This window comes from Podarcis bocagei (genome assembly GCF_964188305.1).
Source record: "Podarcis bocagei genome assembly, chromosome: 2".
NCBI lineage: Eukaryota > Metazoa > Chordata > Lepidosauria > Squamata > Lacertidae > Podarcis > Podarcis bocagei.
The window spans coordinates 92169562-92191385 of record NC_138126.1 but is presented as its reverse complement, the minus strand read 5'-3'; the positions used below and the strand labels follow the sequence as shown (position 1 = coordinate 92191385).

Here is a 21824-nt window from a genome sequence, read left to right as displayed (position 1 = left end):
GCCTCTGTCAATCTGTCACGTTGATCATGCCTGCTTTCCACAGGATAGGTGCACAGTATTTCATTCCTAGCAGTCTTTCGAATCTTGCCACATTTATGCCTGGCATTTCCTCTAAAAAGGTTAAGTTTGCAATCATTGGATATCAGTTCAGATTGAGAGATGGCTAAATATTTGAATCTGCATTTTCATTGCTGAGCGGGCATTTGAACATACATTTCCCCCACGCTGCTCAGTGCTGAACTCAAACTGGTCTGCCACGCTGACCTTTGTAAAGAACGTTATCCCTTAAGCATCTCATAGGCAGAGACATTCCAAATTGGCTTCCATTTTTAAACTTCATGCTGCCTTTTCTAACTATCTTTGCAAAATTCTGGTCTTTCACCAGAAGTTCTTGGCCGTTAGGATTTATTCTGAGGATTTGTGGCTCACATTTTAGACATTGTCTGGTCTAACATTAGAGAAGGAATTGGGCACAATTGGGTACTTTTGCTCCCCAAGCTCAAGAAGTTGTCTATTAGCGCTTTAAGTGACTGTCTGCCTTTAATCACCCTATCTGATCCCCAGAGTCCACATCATGTGCCAGTTTCTTCTGCCAGGCTAATATTTCAGGTAATGGTGGTACATGCAACAATAGCAAAGGCAGAAGCCTGCAACATCAGCTTCACTGCATAGGGAGGGAGGTCCCCTGGCAGAAAAGGTACCTGTCCTTTTCAGGGACATTGCCTTTTGGTGTTGCATAAAGTGACAGAAGATGTGTGTGGGAAGCTGGTGAACAGACACATTCTGGAGTAATTGCAACAATATGCATATACTGTAACATTTGAAGTTCCTCACTGGCAATAGGTGTAGAATAAATGGATAGGAATATATCTGTTTGCTGGATTTATGCTAGGGTAAATTCTATACATTTATAGTTCTACTGAATTAGAGCATAGGGAAACAGGCTAACTCTTCTGGGAATGCTATTAAGCACAGACAAATCTATGTGGCCTTTTCTGTCCTGCACTCTGGGCATCCAGTAAGAGGGTCAGGTAATGCCAATGCTGCTTCTAGTCAACGTTATTGATGTAGTTCACCTGTCCCCCAGAGCATATACTGCAACGCACCAATTCCTAGGCATTAACTAAACATTTTTAGAACTTTATTCCCACTAAATTCCTAACAACTACCCTGCTTCATTTCTTGATTCTGAACCAGATCAATTTTATTTTAAGAAGTCTTTCTGGTACGCCCAGGAAATCCAGCAACACACTCCCCCTTTGGAAACAGCCTAAGTCAACCATATCTTACAACTGTGCACACAAAAAATGTGCAGTTTGGAACAATCCCTTTAAGCAGCTTATTCCCAAGCATTCAGACACTGAGTCCATTTAGATACTTGTTTTTGTCTGCTTGCATTAGAATGTATTAAAGTATCCCAATAGTACATTAAGTAGTTAACACGTGTTGTCTAAATTATACTCTTCCAGGAGATGCAAGTTCTAGTTACCATGTGCACAACAATTTTTTATTGAAGTGGCTGAATGCTGAGTTAAAGTGATCATGTCAGATCTTCACTTCTCTCTATTGGCTGCCATTCACTTTCATTGCAAAACTTATTTACTTAGTATTTTCATTGCATTCCCCTACCCTGCTATTTTGGTCCTTTATTCTGATATATCCCTGCAAGAGACATTCCCCATCACTACTCTGTCACCCATGTTCACCCCCAAGGTTTCCTGCTCATTTCTCTCTCTGGTTATCAGTGTGCTGGAACTCCTTTTTAGATGATCTATGATGGAATTATTATATCTGTATCTGTCCCCTGACCATAATCACATAGTTTAAAAAAACTCAGTTATGACCTTCATTACATTTATTTGTGCTTTTTGTCATTTTACCTTACACTGCCATAGCCTTTTTATGCTACCTTGGGTATATTGATCAGTTATGTGTTCGATAGATAAAGAAAATAAGAGCAAGAAAACAGAGGTGCAATCAGGAACATATATACTGAACACATTTTCCAGAATGGTAGTTGTGGTAATTGCTTGAAAACAACTGGAAAGAGTCTTGTTGTTACACTTTAAACTCTAAACCATTTATTAAGGCACAAAGCTCTATGGATTAGAGTCCACCTTCTCAGATGCAACAAGCCTTATCCTCAGGTACTCTTCTTGTTTGCCATCCCAGAAAGCATCTGGTTTAACAGATAGGCTCTAAAACCTACTAAGTGTTGTGTATCTCAATGCTACCTATATATATATATAGACTCTGTGCTTTAGTGAATGTGCTATATACTTTTATATTTTAAACAACAATGATGCTTGTTGGTGTCTGGTGTCAACCATGCTACCAATCTCTTTGTTGTAAATATACATCTTTGATGACAGTGAGATGGCACATAGCATTGTTTATTCATCAGCACAGGAAGAAATGTGGAATGATTGGCAGCCCTGAAGGGCAGAGACAATTTTATTTCCTTTCATCTTTAGGATGTAGGTGAATTGGGAAAGTAGGTTCCCTGTTTTCATCCCTCGTCTAAAAGTAGCCACTCTTTAAGAGGAAAGGGCCATTTTATGGCAAATCTTTTGCTGGCATTTCTTGATTATATCCAGCATGATGCCCAGAGGAACTGCAGAACTGTTTTGAAGTGTTGGTGCGGTGGGAGGTAGTCCAGAGAGCAGCCCAGTCACCAGGTGTCTCCTGCCTTTTTCTTGAGAAGGTCTGTGGTGGCTCAAGGGCATTCTGAACTCTTGTTTCGGCCATAGGGAGAGGCTACCTGCTTGTCTGTCTGAGTCTGTCGTACAGATGCAGAACGACACAGGTGTGCATAACAAGTGCTGCTGAATGTAACAGGAGCTTTACGAATGTGACCTTTTATTCTCCAGAATTACATTTTAAAAAGAGAAGCAAGAATTAAGGGCCAAGGGAACAATGTTGGTTGCGCTCTCTCTCTCTCTCTCTCTCCCCCTCTGCTGGCAAAATCAGCCACCCTGCACAACAGTTAAGCCAATGTATACTATTTCTCATAGAGTCAGGTAATTTTAAAGACAGTTGTTCGTCCCTCTGCTTAATAGTATCATAATCTTATGGGGCAAGAAAGAAAGCTCCAGACAGTAATCATTAAGTCACTGTAACAAAGTTTATATTACACAGGTTGGTTGCATTTGGGGTGGGAATTATGTAAAGTTTGTAGGGTGACCAAAAAAACCCCAATCAAGAATAAAATAAAATAGCTGGGAAACAAAGGATTTGGTTATGAGTTGCATACAAAGATTAAATATTATCTTAAGAGCCTCCCTTCCCCACTCAGTGTGGAGAAGTGAAAATGGAAAAAAGAGGATGTGTTAAATGGAGCACATGGCAGCAACATTTCACATGTGGGAACATGCTTCAAAAGCATTATTTATTGTAACAAAATTTGAAAAACAGTACATATTTCAAAATATAAAGATACCTGAAGGAAAATGCATCATACACAAAAAAATAGATTGATATACATTACCTTAGAATTTATTATTTCAATGATTTTTAAACACATTTAAAAAAACCTGCTGTTCTTTTGCTCTAGTATGTGGCATTATTATTATTAAGCTACCATCTATCTTTGCCCCAAACAATCCAATATAAAAGGAGTCCTTGGAAATTTCCCTTCGGTTTGTCTAATAAAAGGGAGCAGAATGTGACTGTTTCTGTATCTTCATTAAAATTAAACCTTTCAGACATCTAAGTAGAAGAGTTTTCAGAGCAAATGACAAAAAGCAGAGGTTGGGAAGATGTGGCCTCCCAACTCCCATCAGCCTCAACAACATGGCCAATGGTCATGGTTGTAGGAGATGGAGTCCAACAACAGGTTGGAGGGTCACAGGTTTCTCATCCCTGTGGTAAAATAATATATTTTTTATTATCACCAGAAAGCCTTAGAGACATACATTGGTTTTAGCTCAGGGGTCGGCAAGGTTTACCACACCTGGGCCAGTTCACTCCAGCGGAGATCCCTCTGTGGGCCAGATAGCACATGCACCCACAATTTTCAGCATCTCCGCATGCACGGACGCGATTTTCGGCACCGCAGAAGCGAGTCACCACACTGTGCCAGTTTAGCGCAGCGCGCAGGGGCTTGCCAAGCAGGTTAAACAACCCCTGTGGGCTGCTTGTGGCTCATGGGCCTTAGGTTGCCAGCCCCTGTTTTAGCTGGTATTCCACCTTATTAAAATACTTTTCATATACAGTGGTACCTCGGGTTAAGCACTTAATTCATTCTGGAGGTCCATTTGTAACCTGAAACTGTTCTTAACCTGAGACACCACTTTAGCTAATGGGGCCTCCCGCTGTCACCGTGCCATTTCTGTTCTCATCCTGAAGCCAAGTTCTTAACATGAGGTACTATTTCTGGGTTAGCGGAGTCTGTAACTTGAAGCGTCTGTAACCTGAAGTGTCTGTAACCCGAGGTACCACTGTACTATAGCTACTACATCAGTTTATTCACATTTTTATCCCAATTCCCCTCATCTTATTTATAGTTGGTTGGGACTATTTCCCTTTGTTCGTATTGTTCACTAGAAAGCCTAGTGCCAAAAGTCTCACATTAGTGGACAGTTTCCAAAATGTGTGAAAATGTTCTGCTCCTGACATCTCCAGATACCACCTTGTGTCATTTCTTTCACTACCAGTTGTCATGCCCAGTGCTGTGGAGATGAATGCCAGCCTGAAATATTGCATCTCATTGGTGCTATCAGGAGTTTTGAAAGCCCCAGACTTCTAGAAGCTGCACCTGGAAGTTTTCTTGGCAGAGAGGAGGGTTGTCAAATGTTTCGCAGTGCTCCGTTCTCCCATGATGCAGATCAGCGTCAATAAACAGAGCTTGGCCTCCTCCACCACCTGGGGGAAAATGAACAAAGATTTGTTGTGAGCTGTGAAAAGCAAACTGAAATGCTGTCCTCTGTTGTATGATCAGTAGCAGATTTCATTGCTGTGAAGTTAAATCTGAAACACTCTGATTGGAGGACAGCAGCATATAGCAGGGGCACAGAAAAGAAATGTGTGTACGGTATATCGGCCCCAAATTTGGTATTTTGCAAAACTAGTTCCTTTTCATTATAGTTACTCTGTCAGCAAACCACCTGCTGAAACATAGTAACAACCATTCAAATGGCTTCGTCTAAATAATTGAACTGGTGAAAGACAGCGAAGGGATTAATCTTGCATTTCCAGAGACTAAACCTGACCTAAATTTCAACACGGTTTGCAAGGAGCTCCAAAATAAGCTTTTAAACTGGAAAGGCATATGCCTATCTTACGCCAAAGTACTTGGGAATGTATTTTCTGTGCTAATGTGATCATGTAGCCTCCTAGTGGCTGTCATCAGTAGGCATAGTATTCTCAAGCTGCATGTGCTGCTAGGTTGCTCACGTATAGCACAGCACCCCTAAATTATATATGAGCACAAAGTTCTCTCAGTTTAGATTAATGCCTTATTCTGCATGCAAATAGTGTAGTCCATAGGTGTATATTGCTGCATGCAAGCAGTCAGGCCTCATTGTAACATCACTGGTAGGCTGTCAAGTTGATAATATTTGTGCTCAGTTCCTCTATGAAATGTTTTGGTTTATCCTTTACCCCTAACAGCAGGGATGTGGGATCTGTTGCTAAACTGCAACACCCATCAGACCCAACCAGCATGGTCAATGTTTAGGTGTTCGTGCAGGACAGGTCACATGGCACATTCAGTTCTACCCCAACAACACCATGCCACTGCTGCCTCCCTTCCCTGCCAGCAACTGCTGCTTGAGGCAGCTTTCCTGCTCTAATGATAGGGCCAGTCCTGGGTGCCAGAAATGTCTGTGGCACTATGGTCTCTGGGACAGCTATAGTGTCATAGTAGAAGCATAGCTACCTATGATGATCTCTTTCTGAGTTCCAGACATGAACATGGAGGCTGTTTTGGAAGGCAGCTTGAAGTGTCGAATAGCCAGGAATGGAGAGAGGCGGTATTTAATCATGTCAAACACTGGCACAGTGAGGTGGTTTGAGCTGGTTGTTGAGTGACCTTCGGAAGAGAAGGGAGATGGAGAGCGCGGGCGTGGGGATCGAGGCAGAGCTTTAGCTTGTTCCGGCTTCTTGATGAACACCCACTCATATCTCTCCATTTCTGGGTGAACCTTTCAAAGCAAAATGACATAAATCAAGTATATTTTTCCATTGCGGTTGCTCTGCTAGGGCAGCACAGGAACAGGAGAGCACATAGGGCCTGAGCCCATCTGACTGGCAGCAGCTCCCCAGGGTTTATGGAAGGGGTCTCTCCTAGCCCTGGAGGTGCCAGAGATTGAACTTGGCACTATGTGCTACTCTGAGCTGTGGCCCTTCCCCTAGGACAGAGCTTTCCAAACTTTTCATGTTGGTGACACACTTTTTCAACATGCATTATTTCGCAACACAGTCATTTAGTTTTACTAGCAAACTGGAGGTCAAACTTTCCAGCCCTGGGAGGCGCGCAGGGAGTTTTCATGCGGTACACCTACACACTGGAGGCAACACACTAAAGTGTCACAACACAGAGATTGGAAAGCTATGCCCCAGGGCATGACTCCTTGAGGGAACTGGTTCCAACTGAGCACCTGGTAACCTCAATATGAACATAGTGCACATAGAATTTAAGGCTTGGAGGGAACCTTCAAGATAATCTAGACTAGGGTTTTCCAAACTTGGGTCTCCAGCTGATTTTGGACTGCAGTCCCAGTCATCCCTGACTACATGCAGGAAGCCCACTGTGCTCACATGCCATGCTGCGCTTTCAGAACAATGTGGCGCAGAAGAGGAAATTGCAACAGGTAGAGCCCTGCTCTCTTCTACAGCTGGCTGGCCGCCTTACCTAGTAGGGGTGTTGAGACTCACAGCTACATTTTGGGATAGGCAGAGTGGGCTTCAACTTTAGCCTGAAAATGCATTTTGAGGCCCACATTTAATTTTTACTGCTTATTTATATGGTGTTGGTGCTGCTGGCGGGACCCACTTTAGTTCAGACTGTGATCCAGTATTGGTCAGGCTGTGATCTACCAGTTGAAGGCCAATGAATAAAAGGACTTTAAAAATTGTAAAATCAACCCAATCTCCATTGTGGGAATAAATTTTAGACTCACTGTGAAAACAAAGCATTCTCCTGTGCCAAAGAAACTTGATGTCCCCCCACTTTTTTTCCTTTCGCTCCAGTCAGAGGACAGAAATGCTCCACACACCTGTATGGAAGGAAGAGGCAAGAAGCAATAAATTCTGTCATTTGTCATTCCTAGAGGATCTCAGAAAGAGCTGAGGAGCCAAATATATATATTTTATCACAGAAGATTGATAGGGTCACTCCCTTTGAACGCTTTAATTGGAGCAGCACAGCCATTATTGGATATGGCTATGTACCAAATAGAGTAGTGTCACAAAATGAGATACTATCACAGTCTTTCAGCCATTTTATGACAGCATAATAAGCAGATAAAACTGGAGCAAATATTAGGATAGGGACTTTGGATTGACAGAGAGCTTAAGGTTTGTAATTTGTGATCTCTCGCTGTTAATTAAACTAAATTTTAAAATGTGTCTTCCCTTCAATGACATGCAGATATGGGGTGTCTAACAAATCAAAGAAACATGAATGACACGCTATAATTCAAGCCTTCTTTTAAAAAGTTTTAAGCAAAACAGCATGAAACCAGAACATTAAAAAGTTAAAAACTTTAAAGAGCACCATAAAAGACAGGACTTTCGTTAAAGACCTGGAGGCTGAGCCTTCTTGGAAAGAAGATTGTTGAGGCAAAGCACCACAACAGAAAAGGCCTCTCCTCACTCACCTCTGATCACCTAGACCAGTGGTTCTCAACCTGTGGGTCCCCGGATGTTGCTGGACTACAACTCCCATCACCCCTGAGCTCTGGCCTTGCTAGCTAGGGGTGATAGGAGTTGTAGTTCAACAACATCTGGGGACCCACAGGTTGAGAAAGGCTGACATAGACAGAGGGGGGGGCCTGAGCAGGTTGAGGTGGAAGCAAGTGTTCCTTCAGGTACCCAGCCATGAAGATAAGCACCACCCATAATGTGTCAATGTCACTTTAGTTAAAGGAAAGCCTGGACCATTTCACGTGTTACATTTTGAAGTGTACACTTAAGATTGTGAGTGGAAAGCAATGTGTTGTCCTTGGCTGCAGCTCGCTATTGGGTATGAAAACTTGGTGGAACAGAACTCAGTTATGGTTCTTTTTCCTTTCTTAGGAGTGAAACAGATATGCAACTGGCATGTAACTGACATCCAAAGTAGCACAGTTACGAATAAATACACTCATTCATTTGTTATGACAAAATAGCTTTGCTTGCCCAGTATTGCTGTCTTTAGGAGTGACCCAAGAAAAGTAATAGTGCCTTCTATCAATTCTGAAAGAACAGTACTGTTTGGAAGCATCCCTTTCACCTGGGGGTAAGGTAACCTGTACTGTCCTGTGTCTCGAAACAGATGCTCTTTATAGCCTTCCTAACCATTCTGACCCAGATCTCAATTTGCCTCCACGATCGCCACTCTTCCCGATTTGGCTGGCATCAGAGTGAGTTACAGATATGAACGAACAAATGCTTGTGTTCACTATTCAGCGAGGATCCTTCAGCAGAGAATTTTGGGACTTGTTTACAGAGTTTACAGAGTACCCTGCTGATGGTTTCTGACATTTCTGTTATTTGCGTTTTCAGCCTAGACCCATAGAAGAAAGGCCCGACCCACAGGTCTCTTGGATGCTCAGAAGAGACTTACTTCCCCCAGTGTGGTTTTTAACAGCAGTACCGTTGGTTCATAGCCTTCACAGCAGGAATAAAACCTGCAAGAAACAAAGATGGAAGAAGGATGAACTAATGTCAGGGAAAGCAATCCCATTATAGCACTGAGGTGGAAGTCGAATGGACTGTGACCTGTCAGCACAGTACATTCTACTTTATTGCATTACTAGGAAGCCTGGGGCAATGAAAGCATCAAGGTGCAAGCAAAACAGGCTTCCTGCATAATCATCCAGATCCACTGCATGCTTTCCACATTAAGAACAAGAGTCCTGCTGGATCAGGCCAAAGGCTCGTGTAAGCCACCCAAACTGCCTGTTGCACTCTATGCTCTTCTGTTTCTTCTTTGGCTGGACCCCATGATGCTTTGCATCCTCCTGCCTGGGTTTGGGGGAGGATTTTTTGGACTAAGTCCACTGCTGGTGAAAGAAGAAGTAATGCAGGGAGGAGATGGAGTTGCAACACTGATACTGCAAGGTCTCTGCAGAAGTTGGATGTAACTTCATTCCTTTGGTGTTTTCATGCATCACTGAGAAATCTGTCTGTGTATCACTTTCGATAGGTTTGGATGCTACTAGTTTAAATACCTGGAGGAATAGCAGTACGTAGTGACAGTCATCAATCTCCTCGTGCTTACCATTGCTGTGTTAAACAGGCAGCCTTTGCAAACTCATAAAGGAGAGGTGGCAAAAACACTCCTTCGTTCATTTTCAGTATTGTTTAGGGATGTGTAACAACAGGCAAAGCTGGCATGCTATGTGGAGTTTGAAGCCAGAATTTTTGCTCAGTGGTGCAGGTAATTGCTCAGATAAAATTTTAAGCACAACATAATCTCAGGGGTGCATGCAGGATCTTGACATATGATTCCTAGGTCTGAAATCAGGCGGCTTAATTGTGATTGCGAAAGTATATTTCTTTGGAGGTGGGTGTGTCTTAACTATTATTTGCCCCAGGACTGTGACACTGATCAGATCCTACTATACATCTTCTGAGAGGGCAGGGGGAGCTTTCACACTTCTACCAAGCAGACCATCAGGGCTGTTTTCTAACAAGATTTGCTGTTGTTACATATGTCCCAGTGTACCTGGCCAGACTTCAATATTTACATTCTTTTATTTTGGAAATGTCAATAGAAAATAGCTCGAGGCCCATCTCTTTGTAATGACAGAATGGCCAGGTGCTAGTATGAGATGCAAGGCCTGCAAAGCGAGTCCTGGGAACTTTCCAAGGTAGTCATCACAAATTCATGGTTGACCCTTCTGACATTAGCAAGCTGCATCCCTATAGCTGCTTCTGCATGCACATTTTCAAAACAGTGGTGGGGGGGGGGGGAGGACAACACTGGCAGCAGCCTCCAAATGATCCATGGAGCAAATTTAAGCAGTCTTTCCCCTCGCTTATTTGTGTGTTGCATTGAAATCTTAACATGATATTGTCCAGTTTTTTTTGCCTTTTGCTTTTAGTCAGTCCTGATTCCAGAAGACTTCTCTCCAAGCAACATAAATGTTATGGGTCAGAAGCATAGGAAGACTTCCTTTCCATCAGCCTGCAGCAGAGGAAGAGAAGGGAAGCAGGGCCACTCCAGAGAGATCAGCTCCATTTTGCTCCTTCTCTTCCTCAACTGTTTCCACCCCAACTGATCCTTATACAATCTTTAAAAACTGCTCCTGGAGTTTTCTTATTCCCTTTTAATCACGTTGTGTCATGCTAGTCTGAGGGCACACACTATTATCGATCTCATGTCAGCTACCTTGGGAGCCCTTTTGGCTGAAGAAATGTTTTAAACAAACATTATCCCTATGGCAATTCCTGTGCAAAAATAATAATAATAATTCATTGGGGCACATTCTCACATTAATTCTTAAGCCTAGATAAATGCCCTAAATAATAAGCAACAGTCCACCATCATGTTCTCACAGTAGCCAACTAGTTGCTTCTGGGAAGCTCGCAAGCAAAATATGAGTGCAACAGTAGTCTCCACACTTGTGATTCCCAGAAATTGGCATTCAGAGGCATACTGCCTCCAACAGATAACTTGTTGTTATTTATTAAATTTGTGTGCCTCCTTTCCAGGGCCAGATTTAGGTTTGATGAGGCCCTAAGCTACTGAAGGGATGCAGGTGGTGCTGTGGGTTGAACCACAGAGTCTAGGGCTTGCCGATCAGAAGGTCGGTGGTTTGAATCCCCTCGACGGGATGAGATCCCATTGCTCAGTCCCAGCTCCTGCCAACCTATCAGTTCGAAAGCACATCAAAGTGCAAGTAGATAAATAGGTACCGCTCCGGCGGGAAGGTATACAGCGTTTCCGTGTGCTGCTCTGGTTCGCCAGAAGTGGCTTAGTCATGCTGGCCACATGACATGGAAGCTGTACAACGGCTCCCTCAGCCAGTAAAGCGAGATGAGTGCCGCGCCACAACCCCAGAGTCGTCCACGACGGGACCTAACAGTCAGGGGTCCCTTTACCTTTTAAGCTACTGAAGGTAATGGGACCCTTTGTATGTCCAGCTGTCAACAACAAATTGCCACTGTTTTTTGTGTTGAATATTTTAGGGAGCAGGCTAGCAGGCGGGGCCCATTATTTACACATCACAGGAGCCTGCACAACACAAAACACTGTTGCTGTATGTACGTTTTATTTTATTTGTTTTTTATCTTATATTTTGGAAATGTACATCCAGGTGTTTTTTCCTTTACATTTTTTTGGGGCCCCCAAGAGAGTGGGGCCCTAAGCTATAGCTTGTTTAGCTTATACGTAAAACCGGCACTGCTCTGTTCATCTGAAGGTCACAGGGTGGTTCACAACATAAAGATACAAAGTGAGAACACAAAATACATAATAAACCCAAACACAATGCACCATTCCAAGGCAAAGTAACACATTTCACAGGATATTACCGGTACCTCATTTCCTCCACAACCCTGAATTATTCCCCAAGCCTCCCTGAATGAACAAGCCTTGTTGTGGCTCGTAACCATTGATACCCATATCCATGATTTTTTTCTCATTTCCTTCTAAAGCCATCCAAATTAGTGGTCATTCCATAGGTTAGCTATGCACTGTGCAAAGGATTGCCCTGAGTCTTCACTGGATAGTCCCAAGTCTTCTGTGGAAGAGAGAGAAAAATCTCTCTCCACTGGTTTAGCTATGTACTATGTGAAGAAGTATTTCCTTTTATGCTTCTTGAAACTTCCCACATTCAGCTTCACTGGATGGCCCCAGGTTCTAGTATTAGGAGAGATGAAAAAAAGCTTTTCTTCTCACCATGCATAATTTTATAAAACCTTATCATGTCTCCCATTACTTGCCTTATAACTAAACTAAAAAGCCCCAAATGTTTTAACCTTTCTGTTCATTTTCTTTATCCTGTTGAGAATTCTGATGGTTTGAAACTCACTGTGCGGATGCCAACTTACCTCTGCAAGCTGTATCCATTTTCTGAAGTTGAGAATATGCGGACAGGTGAGAACAAAGAAAATCGTTCAGGGATCCAGGACCAGACAACACGCATTTCCTGAGCAGTAACAATGGTGGAAGAAAAATTGTGGGCATTCACAGTGAGGTGAAATGGTTGCCTGTACAGCAGAGGAGAGAAGGGAAAAAATAATTAATCCTGTACTGTAAATAGCTCCATAGATCCCGATCCTGAGGACAAAGATTTTTCTTCCAAAGATACTACTAACCAACTCACAGCCAGCTCTTCATATGTTATGTCCAATGGTAGTAGACATAACAGACTGTTGTGTCAGTTCCAAAGAATGAGATCCAAAATTAGTCAAGGCAATTACTTTTTCGAGAACGAATACAACAATTGGCAATGTGGTATAGATTAATTCTAAAGCAGCTGACCCAGAAATATCACTTTACCAATGCCATGTGCCTTTGTGCTTCCTAAATCCCTTTGTCACTTGGGACAATCCTGGTCCTTTTTGTGCTTCTATACTGAGGCCACAATCACACCATACATTTGAAGCACTATCAGTCATGATTTCCACTCCCAAAGGATTATGGGAGCTGTAATTAGTTAAAGGTGCTGAGAGTTGTTGGGAGAGTCCTGTTCCTCTCCCAGAGCTACTATTTCCAGAGTGGTTTAACAATCAATCCCCAGGGAACTCTGCAAATTGTAATTCTAGGAAGGGAATAGGGGGCTGCTATCAACTTTCAGCACCTTTAACAAACTACAGCTCCCAGAATTCTTTAGTCGCAGGTCATGACTGTTTAAAGTGGGGACCATAGTGGTAGCAGGAAAAAAAATCTGTATGAGATTATCTTATGGGGACTGAATGTCTCTGGTCATCTGTAGCTGTACTGTAGAGTGCTCTGTTACTGACTTAGCCGTAATGTTTGGTGGAGTGCTTCTCAAAAGAGAATGTGCAATATCTAAAGTAGGATGTAAAGGAGATCCTTCATAGAATCATAGAACTGTAGAGTTGGAAGGGACCATGAGGGCCATCTAGTCCAACCCCCGGCAATACAGGAATCTTTTGAACCCACAACCTTGAGATTAAGAGTCTCATGTTCTACTGACTGATCTAACTGGATAGTGCCTCATGGCCTTTTGTACCTGTGCTGCACTGCGGTCACTCCTTTCTCCACTAATGCCTTCCTGTTAGCCATTTGAAGGAGCCAGATTTCTTTGCGGGAGAAAAGCCGGATGCTGAACGCCTTTTCCAGAAGCTTGTCGGTGGTCATGTGCTCACGAATGTCCCGCATGAAACCCCACAAGCTCCCTTTGATATCCACCACCTCCAAGCCTTGCGAAGCCACGGACAGCTGGAACTGCTTGAGCAGGGCCAGCGCGATCCGGTAGAGGACTTTCTGCCCCTCCAGAAGGTACACGTCAAAAATGCGGATGACATAATCGAACGGGAGGCCATCGAAAAGCCAGACCAGCCAGTCGGAATACACCTCAAAGATGTTGTCCGATGAGCTCGCTATCAGGCGGTGGGCAGCTGGGCAGTGTTTGTTGGCCAGGTCCCCAAAGGTCATGCACGAAGCCTCGTGGGTGAGGAAGGAGTGGTCAATGTAGGAGGTGTGGGGAGCGTTGCAGTAGAGGAGCCGGCAAGTGTCCTCAAAGCACTGGGCCTCGCCTTGGCTGTAATGGAGCATCAGGGCAGTCACAGCGGGAAGCAGGGGGCAGTAGGTGATGTCGGGGTACAAGCTGGAAATGCAGATGAGTATCCTTTTCACTGCAATTACCCCTTCTTCAGAGAGGCAGTATTCGGGCATGATGCTTCCTTCCAGGAATTCAGGTAATGGGTCGAAGCTCTCGTTCGGGGCTTCAAACAGCTTGCTGGCAACATCTCTGTAGACTTCGGCGTCAGGGGTCATGAGCCTGCACGGTATGTGCTGGATTACATGCTGATAAGCCTGCGCCCTCAGAGCGTGACTTCCTGCCCAGCGCCCTTCCCTCCCCAGCTTTTTGAGCTCCTTCATAGACTTGCCAAACAGGTGCTCCTGACTGTCCTGCTGCTCGTTCAGCTTGGGCATCTTGTTCTGGTCCACAAATTCGCTACAGCATAAGCAGGAGGCTGCGTCCATGTCCATCGCAACCACCGAAGGGATTTGCAAGGAGGCCTTAGATAAATCGGTGGTCTCTGTGGAGCAAAAGCACAATGGTTCAGCACGATTCACATCTCACCATCGGGCAGATTGCTTAAACTGTTCCTGACAACTGTGGGTGAAAAGCACTGGGATTTTATCCAGTCTCTTGGGAATTGCAACCACACTTAAAATTTAAACACAAGCACCAGTCATAGTTATCACTTGTCACCTCACAGGCTTTTATTTAGTCTTCTAGGTATTTGGGGATGCTTCCATCTCTCATGTAAATAAAAACTATCTGCTCATCATTACTTAAAAAGGTAGAACAACAAAACATTTAAATGTGAGTAAGCATAGAGCAAGGGTGGTGGCCTGGCGGGTTGAATGTGGCCCTTCTAGTCTCTCTGTCTGGTCCTTGGGACTCTCTCAAAGCCATACCCACCATTAGCCTTGCTTCTCACCCCCCTTGAGTGTTTTTGCCAGGCTGGAATGTGTCTTTTAACTCTTACTTCCTTGGGTGGAGCAGAGATAAAGGGTGTGAGAGCGTGTGTAGAAACTAGCCTACTGTCCAAGGGTAAAACTTCAATTCATTGGCCCACCCATGTTTGCCTCTGGCCTTGCTCAGAAATAGCATGTGGCCCCCAGAAAGTAATGTGGCCCTTGGGCTGAAAAGGGGTTTCTAATCCCCGGCACAGAGAATGTAGATCCATATACACATTATGTTACATATAAACATAGGTTTGTTGGTTAGGAAATCAAAATCATTAGGCATTGTTAGAATGAATAAATGGTATTCTAAAACTGATTTATAAACCACGCTTTATCTTAAAGTGGTACGAAAAGGCAAAAGGAACTACCGTATTTTTTGCTCTAAAAGACTCACTTTTTCCCTCGTAAAAAGTAAGGGGAAATGTGTCTTATGGAGCGAATGTAGGCTGCGCAGCTATCCCAGAAGCCAGAACAGCAAGAGGGATTGCTGCTTTCACTGCAGTGATCCCTGTTGCTGTTCTGGCTTCTGAGATTCAGAATATTTTTTTCTTGTTTTCCTCCTCCAAAAACTAGGTGCATCTTGTGGTCTGGTGCGTCTTATAGAGAGAAAAATACGGTATTTGCATAGCAACAGGATTTTCAAAGTGCATTTTCCCAGACTGTATTTGGAGCCTAAAATCACCCAAGCACATATTCTCTGAGGGAGTAGGGAGTTCAGGAAGCTAGGAAGTATTCCATAGGCTTCCTTCAGAAAGCTTCAACTCCATTTAGATCTGAAATCAGAATCTCCTAATGTGAAATTGTTGGCATGGGCAAAAGGGTAACCACCTGCTTGATGATATGGGCCGTTCAGTGTTCCAGAGGCAGGCTTGTGAAAAGCCAATCAAGGCGTGAATAATATCATGCAATCTGAGCCAGGCAACTGCATCTTCTTCAAGTAACAAGTTAGATTATCATTTAAATGAGAGAGAGGTGGGGACAGGCAGGCAGGCAGGCAGGCAGGCAGGCAGGCAATTAATACCCACTTCCTGGGAAGGCCTCCTCAGGAGAAAAGAGATGTCATGCCTGCAGCTGCAGATGACAGCCATAAAATAAACAGATGGGTTACTTTGCTGATTCTCCCCATGATGGAGTTTAGGGCTTTCTAAAATAGAAGACAGAACGTAAAACCGGTGAAACGTTAGAAATCATGGTGAATATAGGTCACATTAATCACAGTGTGTTTAATACTTAATTGATCCTGCTTCCTGATCTGCTAAAACACAAGTAATAAAATAAAATTTAGGTTGGAATGCCCCATGCAATGTATTGTTAAATAATGTATACAGCTTTCTGTGTCTGTTAGCTATCAGAGTTGTCAAACTTTTTGTTTGCCTGGGTATCTTGCTGTAAACATCTGGATTGTGAAACACTGCAGTTAGAGCAAGGAGGCTACTTTTATAGTGTTGCAGTATTTATGTGATGTGTGTGAATGCAATGATGTAAGAACATAAGAGCCCTGCCAGTTCAGGCCAGTGGCCCTTCTAGTCCAGTATCCTGTTTTTACAGTGGCCACCCAGATGTCTGTGGGAAGCTAAACACAAGACCTAAATGACAGCAGCACTCTCCCCTCCTATGGTTTCAAGTAACTAGTATTCAGAAGCATACAATGAAAGCATACCCTAGTCATTGTGGCTAGTAGCTTTATGTTCCATCAATTTATCTAATCCTCTTTTTATTTCCATCTAAGTTGATGACCATCTACATCCCAACACTGCTTCCCATGAGCGTTTCTTCCATAATTTAACTATGTGCTTCTCGATTCAGGTACGTAGCCATGTTGGTCTCATGCAGTCAAAATAAATAAATAAAAATTTAAAATGTCCAGTAGCACCTTAGAGACCAACTAAGTTTGTTCTGGGTACAGTGGTACCTCAGGTTAAGAACTTAATTCGTTCTGGAGGTCTGTTCTTAACCTGAAACTGTTTTTCTTTGTTCTATAGCCAATTGCCGTCTCACCTGTTCGGTATCCACCAGACACATCAGTTAGCTAGCAGATAGATGTATTTTTTTTACACTGATCAAATCTGATGGTATATGAAGAAGTGGACAGGCCCTGCTACTACAAATTGGCAAGGCCTTAAGATGCCACAGCATCTTCTTGGTCTTTTTTTTTTAGCAAAGAGAACAGTTCTTCATTTACAAATCCAAATACAGTGGTACCTCGGGTTAAGTACTTAATTCGTTCCGGAGGTCCGTACTTAACCTGAAACTGTTCTTAACCTGAGGTACCACTTTAGCTAATGGGGCCTCCCGCTGTCACCGTGCCACCGCCATGCGATTCCTGTTCTCATCCTGAAGCAAAGTTCTTAACCAGAGGTACTATTTCTGGGTTAGCAGAGTTTGTAACCTGAAGCACCTGTAACCCGAGGTACCACTGTATAAGCTTTTGTGTGCATGCACGCTTCTTCAGATAACTATGTGCTGTGTAGCATATATTTGCATTTTGCTTTTCTACCCAAGAGCACAAGATTGTGTATGTTTTCCTCCCCTCCCCATTTTACATTTGCAACAGCCCTCTAAATTAGGCTAGGTTACATTAATCTATCTGCCTAAGCAGCAGTTCTTGTCAATAGATTGGGGGTTGGGATGCAGGGACCCTAATCCCTATACAGTATACTGTTTACAGGAAATCCTGTTGACATCTCTGATGACATGATAGAGTAAGAACTTGCAAGTTTTTACTAAAATCTGTTCCGAATAGCATGCCTCCAAGAATGGCTGCCCAGGTCCTAATGCTATTCATCCCTGCATTAGGTTTAGAAGATACATTGGGAAGAGTAATTCCAAAAGCTGAATAGTTAAAGCTGAAATATACTGGGAGTGATATCACTGTGATTTTGCATGGTCCTGCAGGTGGGAGAGATAACAGTTCAGTGCACACTTGCTGTTGTAGGTTTGGAGTTGATAAGGTCCAGAACTGTTTTCCCAGAATCCTTCATAATGGCTGCAAGTTAAACTGTGCTAATGCTTAGCATTCAGTTAACACCTGTTGCCTAACAATTTATAGCATTGTTATATTATTAATTTGTACTGCAGAGATGCTACAGAAATAGAAATGCCAGAACAGAAACACGGGTGTCAGCTGCAATGGCTCATTGCTTGGGGAAAGAAGGTGGGGAGGGGAGAGTAGCGAGTGACAATCAAATGCAAAAAACCATCTGGAAGTTGTTGCTCTCCTCAGAGCTGAAGAGAGTGGTGTTAATTTGGAGGCCCTGATTGCAGTTACAGAGTCTGTAGCTATGGTTTCCCCAAATGATGGGTCTCAGGCACTTAACAAAATAATGTTAATGTATTTGATCCCTGGCTTTTTATTTCTAGCCTGGGGATGTAATATCCTTCAGGGTCTGGGAAAGTGACACACTCCAGTTCACTGGTGTCTGCAGGAATATTTTAGATGCAGGGGGGTGTATACATGCATGCAGAACTGACATCAAAGAACATGTCTACCATTTCTGATAGATCTGGTGACAAATAGTCATCCAAGATGGATAGGCCTGGCCTCCAAGAAACTTATGCACCATGTCGACGCCCATTTCTCTCTCTAAATGGCTAGACCTTCTGTCTATGTCTGGCATCTAGATAATGTCCTTCCACCCACAACTGAAACTTTTCCCCCTAGCTCCCTTCACCCCTGTACCTTTAATTAATTTCTCAGCTGCTACAACCAATTTCACAGTCCATCCTGCATTTCCCTTTAACAACAGCAGCAACAAACCAGAATAACAACAGCGGGGTTGTCATACAACACTCTTAACTTTGCCGTCCTTCCAGTAAAGTGGGTAAAGCAACACTGGGTGCAGGACTGATATAAACCATATCCTCTCAACCTCCCCACACCCAGCAATACAGTGGTACCTCGGGTTAAGAACTTAATTCGTTCTGGAGGTCCATTCTTAACCGGAAACTGTTCTTAACCTGAGGTACCACTTTAGCTAATGGGGCCTCCCACTGCCACCACGTGATTTCTGTTCTCATCCTGAGGTAAAGTTCTTAACCCGAGGTACTATTTTTGGGTTAGTGGAGTCTAACCTGAAGTGTCTGTAACCTGAAGCATCTGTAACCCGAGGTACCACTGTATGGGTATAATAATGATGGATTTCTCTGCATCGGGAAGGTTTTCTCTTTCGTTCTTACAAGTTTCGGGGAAGGGGGGAGAATCACGTCTTAAATACACATTTTATGCTGCGAACTGCCCCGAGATCTTCGGATGAAGGGTGGTATCAGGTGCGCCACCTTGGCCCCAAAACAGTGGGTGCCTGGGGCATGCTGGCACCATCGCAGTGTGCCTGTGTAGTGTCGGCACGCCCTGCAGCATGAGCACAAGACATCAGCATGACCCGCAGCATGCTGACATCACTCACGCACGTAGCGGGGGTGTGCCAACGTCACATGCACAGGCCCTGTAGTATGCTCACTCCGTGGAGTGGAACCTTGGGGGGGGGGGGCTTCATTAAAAATTTGTGGGTACCTGGGCACCCAGTGTTCCATGTAAGTCAGCGCTTATGTATGGTATGCAAATTTAAAACAAACAAGCTGGAGTTAGAAAATTCATAAATGCAGTTACGCTATCATCCTGGATTTCTGAGCTTCATTCTATGGGGCGGCAAGGACATTTTCACCAGGGAAGACACACACAGACACACCTTAAAATGAACCAAGGAGTATGTCACATTCTCTTTCCCTAATTGGCTAGATCTACTTTGCATTATAACGGGGCTGGCCCTGTTCTTATCACTTGGAAAGCTTGGAGCAGGTCAGAATATAGAAACCAAAGAACTGAGAGCAAGAAAGAAATGAAGAAAAAAGGCTTGCAGCTGTGGTGGGAATGATACAGAGGGGGGGGGTCCTTACACATCCCTGGGATAAACCATATGGAAAGTCCTGGGAACAAAAGAGTTACATGGCAAAGGAAATCATATACAAAAGGCAAGGTAAACAAAACATGTTGGAGAAAATGGATCAAGAGATAAAAGAGACTACTGGAGAGGCTAAACTGTGCCAGGGAAGGTCATTATAGTTGTCTACAGACCCGAGGTGTGCCTAAAACTCCTGCATTAGATGAAAACCTCTGAAATTAAATGTGTGCTGTGGGCAAGTTCTTTAGCTCTGCTGTTGAAGTTGAGTCCCCCTGGGGGAAATACTGTGCAATTGCTAAAAAGAGTTAGTTAACGATGACCTAAGAGTAGTTGGAGGGAATGTTTTGCAATTGCTGAAAAATTGTGGCTTCATCAGTAACTGAAACTTGTGGTTAAGTGTTTTTAGGAGGTGTTGTTGTCTTTTAACAGCACATGGATAAATAAATATATCTCAGATAACATTATATTCTGCAGCTTGTGCTGTTCTGTAGTTAGGATTTGCTTTTTAAACTATGTTAGTAAAGCTAGCTTATACAACAGAAAGCATCCTGCTTGTGCCATATCTACATGCCTTGCCTCTATCCAGAAATAAGGGCCTGGTTAGACTGAAGCTGTGTACACACTGTCATTTCTTGGGGAAATGCTGCAATTTGATTCATTTCCTCCAAACCAGCTTCAATCTGAATTAAGAAAAAGAACGACTAGCATTTTAAACTGATAATGCATACACAAGCTGAATTGCTGAAAGTCTTGCTTTCTTTAGTACAGCACATTGTAAACCTATTGTGCAAATAAAACATGCATAATAAAAGAATGAAATGAAATAGAAACAGCCTGTAAATGCATGCTTCCCTCTGTCTAGCCCATCTCAGGGAGCATGCCTGGAGCTTTAAAGCTGTATGTAGTTGCTGGGTTGCTGTATGTAGTTCAGGTGTGGCGAAACTGTGGCCACACAGTTTGTGTACTAGCCCTAGGAAGAGAACAGACATCAGGTCTACCCCAGCCAAATGCAAAACCCTGCAACACCTGGATCTAATGCACTATTACAACTAACTACTCGTAAAGAGCAAATAACACTTCCATCCAGGTGAACAGCTTGTTAGTCTGGGCTGCTCAAGCCACCTTCTGGTATATAGATACCAGTAAAATCTAGGCTGACTCTTCTTGATGATCTGCAAGTTTGATTGGAGATGTCTTACCTTGTGTGGTCTCCAGGTTGCCTTCCTTTAGCTCACCCATCATGGTGTTTGCTGTTTTCCTTGCCCTTGCTTTGTCCAAAGGGACATCTGCTCTGGGGACCCCAGTGGGGCTGGTATAACTCAGCCCAATCTGCAGCATCCCTTGTCCTTGCTCGAATGACCTGGTTGAAGCTTTGCTCCTGTGCCTCATTTATTGGGCCCGAGGCCTCCTGTGCAGCCAGCTCCTCCCCGAATGAGATGCTTATTTGGTGTAAACACTAGTAAAATGTTCCCCCACCTACTCACTCATTCATGCCTGCCATATGCCTCTCTGTCAAGCAGGATGTAAATAGGCAAGATACTGATCAAAATATCATCAGGACCATTAAAAAGGCTCATTTATTTTTCCAAGGGTAAACTTTATTTCCCTGTGTGGTCCTTGCAATATCACAAGAAAACGAGTCCCATGTGTACCAGAAAAACAAACATACCAATATACAGAGGAGAGGGGAGGGGAAGTAGGGGTGTCTCTCAATTTCTGTCCTTGTTTAAACGTCCTTGAAAGGATGGAACATAAACAACAAAACTGGCTCTCCAACTGCTTCCCGCTGGTTCCTTTGTTTCTACTTGAAGATAGAAATAGAATCATGTGAACAGTGAATGCCAAGTGTTTTAACTGACGAAGCTGTGAGGTTCAGAGTGTATAAAAACAAAGGGGAAAGCTGTTATAAATGTACCACAGAGCTACACAGGGGAGGCCTTTTGTTTACACAGGCTGCATACACACTACACCTTTAAAGCACATTCAAAGCTCATGCCTTCCCTCAAAGAATTCTGGGCACTGTAATTTGTTAAGGGTTGCTGGGAATTGTAACTCTGTGAGAGGTAAACTACAGTGCCCAGAATTCTCCAAGGCAAAGAATGCAATTT

General features: G+C 43.4%; 1 protein-coding gene across 1 annotated transcript; it reads right to left on the bottom strand.

Moving 5' to 3' along the window:
* Positions 1–4418: 4418 nt before the first annotated feature.
* Positions 4419–21105, bottom strand: LOC308581789 (TBC1 domain family member 24-like; the record flags this gene model as incomplete). Its single annotated transcript, XM_081184473.1, has 7 exons — positions 4419–4863; positions 5879–6143; positions 7122–7217; positions 8768–8831; positions 12202–12360; positions 13350–14382; positions 20916–21105. The coding sequence occupies 7 exons, from the start codon at positions 21103–21105 to the stop codon at positions 4718–4720; spliced, it is 1953 nt and encodes a 650-aa protein (XP_081040599.1). The 3' UTR covers positions 4419–4717.
* Positions 21106–21824: the final 719 nt, after the last annotated feature.